The sequence below is a fragment of the Ovis aries genome, chromosome 18 (genome assembly GCF_016772045.2).
Source record: "Ovis aries strain OAR_USU_Benz2616 breed Rambouillet chromosome 18, ARS-UI_Ramb_v3.0, whole genome shotgun sequence".
Taxonomy (NCBI): domain Eukaryota; kingdom Metazoa; phylum Chordata; class Mammalia; order Artiodactyla; family Bovidae; genus Ovis; species Ovis aries.
This window is the reverse complement of record NC_056071.1, coordinates 31,134,780-31,141,328: the sequence shown is the minus strand read 5'-3', so window position 1 is coordinate 31,141,328 and position 6,549 is coordinate 31,134,780. Positions and strand designations below refer to the sequence as shown.

Here is a 6,549-nt window from a genome sequence, read left to right as displayed (position 1 = left end):
TGTATGTGCATTCTATTCCAATAAAGTTTTACAAATGTATCTTTTGCCACAACCCACAGCTGTATAGTAAGGGCACTGCTTACAGATGGGAAACCTGGAAACGACCTGAATACCACTGCAGAAAGGAAGGCCTCCTCTGCCTTAAAGAGAACAAATTAAACGGCTTCCACTCCCTCTTCCTGCTGCTTTGGTTCTGTTTTCAGTTAATCTGGGGGTTGGCGCTGGTCCTTCCCGGGGAAAGGTTCTGGGGACTGACTAAGGGACTCCGTGTTTCGCTCCCGTGACGCTAGGCGACTGGCTCCCGCTTTGATCCCAGGAAGCCCCGCCCCAGCGTCACGTGACGGCTGCATCAGCTGACTCGGCGCGAGCGGAAGGTGAAAGTCCTGGGCGCGGGCTTCCTGGAGCAATGGTGAGGGATGAGGGTTGATACGAGGTTGTGGTTGCTGAGGGCGGGCATGGTAGGAGCCCCAAATTCCCCCGCCGCTGCTGGGGGAAGGAAATGGGAAATCTGCCTGGGCCGCGGAGCAGACACTTAGGTGCAGTCGTTAAAGCCGAGGGTCTGGTAAAGAAAAGCCTCCCTCCGTCCTCCTCCAGCAGGGCGGGACGGCAGGCTTGGAGTGTCTTGACTGGAAGGAAGGGCCCGAACTCTCGGGGGCAGGAGCTGGGGCTTGTCTCTGCAGGCCTTTCTCTGCCCCTGAGTAGGACGTCCCGAAGGCGGGCCTCCCAGCCTTCCTGTAGAGCTTGGAGGAAAACTTACTCACAATTTCGCTCAGTCTTCTGCATTGTTAGGAAATCCCTTTGCTCTTCCCAGAGGCAGAAAGGAATATATACGGGGTGGAAACTTCTCCACTTCTCCATTCCTTCATTCCTTTAACAGATTATGAGTGCCTGCTGTATACCGGGACTGTGCCAGGCACTAGCACTTGGGCTGCAGGAGGGAAGGGCAGAGTTGGAGGCTTGCCAATTAAAATGGGCAGTCATAGTTAAGACCTGAGACGGGAGGGACTAAACTCACCTTGTGCATAGTGCCAAAAGGCTTCCCAAGGATGACATCACCTGAGGGCCTGGGAGCCGGGAAGAAAGCTTGCTGGGGCAGAAAGAAAGCAGCTAGTGTATCAGGAATTGGGAGGCATGGAAAGGGGCTGGTGGGAGGCTGTATCTTCAGATAGGGGACAGCATTCAAAGACTTCAGGTGAGTGAGAGCTCGGAAGGTAGGAATGAATGCATTTCATCACCTGGAAGAGTAGAAACTAGAGGCTAGTGAACGATGAGGCTCGACAGATAAGCAAAGACCACAGCTTGCTGGGTCTTGAGAGGAGTTTGGACTTTTAAGAAAGGACGGTAGGGAAATGAGAAAGAGCCTTTCAGCTGATTTGTTGAGAAAGGGAGAGGGGAACAGCCTGGGGCAGCAGACACTCCCCCACCCAGGAGGTGGTAGTGACTTGAGAGAGAGTGGAGATGGAAGTGGAGATCAGTGGGGCTCAGAGACTAAATGCATGAGGGAGAAGGGAGAGGGAGGGAGCTGGGTTTGGTTCCCAGGTACTGGTGCTCAGTGGTGGTGGGACAGGTAGGGGCAGGTTTCAGAGGGAAGAGAACCAGTCACTGTGATACATGTTTAGTGAGGCCTCTAAGCGCCCAGGTGCACCAGGTAGGAGACAGTCTGGATTTAAGGGTCTGGAGTTCAGAAGAGATCTACAATACGATGGCAGTTATAAATTTGGGAGTCATCAGCAAGATGATCTGTCTCAGCCACAGTGAGTTCAGAAGAAAGGGCCTAGGACAGAACCTAGAGAAATGCTGGTATTTTAAGAAATTACACAAGGAACACATTTTTATGGTAAAAATGTAAATAATACAGAGATGGTAGAAGTCAGAGAAAGTCCAGAGATGATAAAATAGTCCAGCGGGTAGAAGTCAGGGGCCCATAAACTTAGGAAAATACTTTATCTCAGTTTTCACTAACTTCAAACTGAAATTTAATATTTCCTCCAGTTGTGAATGTTGGCAGCAGACCTCAGTATTATTAGCAGCACCTCTGACTTTGTCGCTAATAGAAATCAGATATTTGCATGTCACAGCTGTTGGTGTTATTTACACATTTGTGCTCATTTCCAAATCACTTTCATCACTTGAATTGAAACGTACGTCACGTTACCGATTGGTTTTGAATATTTTGATAACTTTTTTTTTCCCCTGCCACACCATGTGGCTTGAGGAATCTCTGTTCCCTGATCAGGGATTGAACCAAGGGCCACAGCAGTGAAAGCCCAGAGTCCTAGCCACTAGGCAACCAGGGAACTACCTATTTTGATAACTTTTAATTAGTATCTTTCATGTGTAGTTTTTCCTATGTACTTTATTCATTTGAAAACATTGTTTTGAGAGAGGCCTGTAAGCCTTCACCAGATGCCTAATGAGTCCATGCCACAAAACAGGTAAAAATCCCTGAAGTAGGGAAAGAAGCCCCAGACTTTCCCTAACACCCCACCACCTCACCAGCGGTCCCAGTGCCTTGCCTCAGGGTAATGACAGCAGGCAGTCTGCTGAGGTCACCATTGGGAGGCTGGGGGTGGGGAGGGGTGAGCCAGCAAATGAGATGGAGGCCAGGCCCGAGGGAGAAATCCGGAAGGGTATGTTGCTTCAAGAAGGATGGGTTTGTGTCTGCTGTTGTGGATGAGCTAAGGAAGAGGAAGGCTAGGTGTAGTGACAAAAGTCATTTGTGACCATGGCTAGAGGACTTCACTGGGGTCACATGTGATCAAGGGGGTGGCAGGCCAGAAAGGAGGTCTGGAGGTGGCAGGGTCATGGAGCAGGTCTGAAGTGAACAGTGAGCAGTGGGCAAAGTAGACGACATCGAGTTAATAGGGCTGCCTTGAGGGCCTGACTGAAGCAGGAGAACGTGGATTCATTGTGTCTCCAGTTTGCAGGTTTTGTTCCCAAAATCTGAAAGCAGTGCAGGTAGAGGCGTGAAGAGATGAACATGTACATTGTGTGCGTTAGAGCTTTGCTGCAGAAACAGGGCAAAGGACAGTGGATCAGGCGGGTGGAAGATATTATCAATATGTGGTTGACTGGGTGGGTTTGGATTCTAACAGAAGAGAGACCTTGGATAAATAATAAAATGTGATATGTGGTGTGATAAACGCTGTGGAGATCAAAAAGGAAGGAGCTAGAACATGATGGTGAAGAGCTGTTTAAACTGCTTCTTTGAGCTAAAATCAATATAAATCATGCATGTGTAAATGTATGGTTCAGTAAGTTTTGACGGGTATGCTCATGAAAACATTACCATGATCAAGATAATGAATACATCTGCTGACCTTTCCAAACTACCTTGTGTGAGGGGCTATTTAAGAAAGCAAATAGTCACAGAAAGCCCATCAGCAGAGGTGTCATTTGGGCAGAGACCTGAGTGAAATGAGAGAGCAAGCCACGTTTAATTTGCAATAGAAGCAACAGGGAGCCCAGTATAGCTGGAGCTGGAGGGGGAAAGGAAGAGCAGGTGAGGGGCATGTGTTCCGTGCGGCACCCCCAGCGCTTACAGTGGGTTCTCCCACAGAGCAGGCACCCAGGCATGTCCGTAGAACAGGTGCATGCCTGGGACACGCATCAGAACAAGGTTTGGTGGCAGGAAGAGTCAGGGAGAGTGTTCTCTAAACAGCCTAGTAGTAGGGGAGAACAAGTGGCCAGAGTTCATCCATCTTGGCAGGGAGCAGGGACCCTGAGGAGCTAGCGCGGGAGACACCTGAGCATATGTCAGCCCGCCCTCCAGCCTGACCACCTGCCTCACTCTCTTGCAGAGGTTCCGATTCTGTGGTGACCTGGACTGTCCTGACTGGGTCCTGGCAGAGATCAGCACGCTGGCCAAGATTGTTGAGTGCACGGAATCTTGGGGGTGGGGGACAGGGAGGGATTGTACCTGGGGGCTCTTGGGTGGGTGGAGGGTGGTGAGGTCACTCTTGAGTTGGGGTCTCAGCCCTCTTGGGCCATTCTCACATGCTGTGTGACTGATCATGTAGCCAGCCCCTCAACATGCCTGTGTGAAGTGGGTCAGTCTAACTGATATAAGGCCTCCCCCTCCAGTCCTCTGTGAAGCTGAGGCTGCTGTGCGGCCAGGTGCTGAAGGACCTTCTGGGAGAGGGGATTGATGTGAGTACAGGACCCTGCCCACCATGGTCCCATGACCTGGTGACCCCACTGCCCTGAAAGTGCACGAGACCTAGGGGGGTGGGTGATCAGCTCCCACCCTCCCTGGATACCTCATGTCCTTACCACAGGGTCCAAGCCAGGGGGTTGGTGAGTAGGGGACCAGCCCTGCCCTGAGAGCCTCCTTTCTTCACAGTATGAGAAGATCCTGAAGCTCACCATGGACGCCAGGTTTGGTGAGCACCCCACTGGCTCCACAGACCTTTGGGTGACCCTGGGTACTCGGCCTGGGGCCTGGCACAAAGGCCCCTCCTCCCAGCCTCCTCTGACCTGCTGGCCCCAGCTGAGGAGATAAGGGAGGAAAGGCACTGCCACCCCAGGGCCTCCACCAGCTCCTGGTGGGGCAGTGGCAGTGCTCGTGGCTTTAGGAGGCCTGGGTACTCTGAGCTGAAGATAGTGGGGCCACAGGAGGTGTTTGGGGCCGCAGTGACACCCCCCCACTCCACCCATGGCTCCCCCCAGAGTCAGGCGATGTGAAGGCCACGGTGGCGGTGCTGAGTTTCATCCTCTCCAGTGCGGCCAAGCACAGCGTGGATGGCGAGTCCTTGTCCAGCGAACTGCAGCAGCTGGGGCTGCCCAAAGGTACGGGGATGAGGGCAGGCAGGAGGGTGACCTGTAGGCCGAGGAGGGCTGGGCAGAGGTCAGGCTGTGTGACCCTGGGACACACCTTGCCTTCTCTGGGCCAGGAGCCTGAGACCTGCGCTTTGAGCCACCTAAGCCTGAGCCCCCATCTGCTAGCTCAGGGGACCTCCTTTCATCCCCAGAGCACGCAGCCAGCCTCTGTCGCTGCTACGAGGAGAAGCAGAGCTCCCTGCAGGCGCGCCTGCGGGCCTGCAGCTTGCGGGGTGAGTGCAGGGTGGGCCTGGGTTGGGTCTGGGCTTCATTCTGGAAGGTGCCTGTGGTTTGGAAGGTGTTTGTTCAGAAAGGATACTTAACCACGTCATGTCAAGCAGTCACAGGCTGGGATTCCTGGCTCCTGCCCAGGTTTCTCTCCTCTGAGACCTTCCTTGGGTAATCTGATTTCTTGGGTCAGAGGGATGAGAGCTTCTCAAAGGCCACAGAGCCCTGGAGGGTTCAGGGTTGAGCCGGGGTGAGGGCTTGGGCCGCCTGGCTCCTCGGCCTGTGACCTCATGCCCCTCTCGGTCTCACAGTGAACAGGCTGGTAGGCGTGGGCTGGCGGGTGGACTACACCCTGAGCTCTAGCCTGCTGCGCACCGTGGAAGAGCCTTTGGTCCACCTGCGGCTGGAGGTGGCCGCTGCCCCAGGTGGCCCGGTCCAGCCTGTTGCCATGTCCCTCTCAGCAGACAAGTTCAAGGTCCTCCTGGCAGGTGAGGCTCGGCTGTATCGGGAGGGTAAGGGGCACCCTGAGGTCCTGCCTAACTGCTGCCTGCCTGCCTGCCTCTCCCCACTGCAGACTTAAAGCAGGCCCAAACCCTGATGAACTCCGTGGGCTGAGAAGAACAGCACAGGGCCCCGTGTGGAGCTGCCCTCGAACTTCTCAGTAGGGGGCGGCCCCAGCTCCAGGACCCTGAGGGTCTGGTCTCCTGGATCTCTGGCTTCCTAGGTGACCACCTGAGAATCCAGCCTGGGATCCTGAGAACACTTCCAGCATTGCCTTCCCTCCCCTGTGAAAGGAACTTATCAATGGTTTTCCAGAGAAGGGAGAATAAACAGAAGTGTGGAAAGTGTAAAGAAGTGTGCGTGATTTCTTTAGGGTTCAGATCAGAGGTTTTCGTGACAGAGACCAAGTGATACGCTGACCTATGGTACATTTTCTTTTCTCAGCTGCTGACTGAGGCTGGTCAGGGGTGAGGCAGAAGGAGGACCAAAACGAGACAGCTTGTCTGTAGACAGGAGAATCAGGGCTCCAGCTCCTGGTCCTAGGATGCTCTTGGCTCTGCCCTCTCTGTGCTGGCCTTGTCTTGAAGCTGGCAGCAAGTAGGTGGCCCCAACACCAGATGCCCCAAGTAGCAAAAGGAGAAGAGCCTTTGCCTCTGTGCCATCTCTAGGAAGAGAGAGGGCCCATGCCTGAACCACTCATTGGCAAGGGGAATGGGATAATGGGCTGGATGATTGTGACCCCACCCTTAAATTCCTATGTCCAAACCCCAACCCCAGTGAGAGGGTTTTAGGAGGTGGGGCCTCTGGGAAGTAATTAGGTTCAAATGAAGTCATGAGACCTGCATGATGGGATTAGTGCTCTTATAAAAAAAGGAAGACAGACTCTCTCGCTATAAACATGTACGGAGGAAAGCCCATATAAGAACAGCAAGAAGACAGCTGTCCAACAAAGCAGGAGAGAGCCTCACCAAGACCTGATTCTGACTTGAATGTGGACTTCGC

General features: G+C 53.4%; 1 protein-coding gene across 2 annotated transcripts; it reads left to right on the top strand.

The window, feature by feature from the left end:
• The first annotated feature begins 351 nt into the window (after positions 1-351).
• On the top strand, positions 352-5,901 carry COMMD4 (COMM domain containing 4). Of its 2 annotated transcripts, XM_004017842.6 has the most exons (8): positions 352-409; positions 3,801-3,872; positions 4,084-4,149; positions 4,343-4,382; positions 4,669-4,788; positions 4,971-5,051; positions 5,358-5,534; positions 5,621-5,901. In XM_004017842.6, the coding sequence occupies exons 1-8, from the start codon at positions 407-409 to the stop codon at positions 5,659-5,661; spliced, it is 600 nt and encodes a 199-aa protein (XP_004017891.2). In that variant the 5' UTR covers positions 352-406; the 3' UTR covers positions 5,662-5,901. The 2 variants fall into 2 exon arrangements, with proteins under 2 accessions (XP_004017891.2, XP_042091154.1); XM_042235220.2 differs by lacking the exon at positions 4,084-4,149.
• Positions 5,902-6,549: the final 648 nt, after the last annotated feature.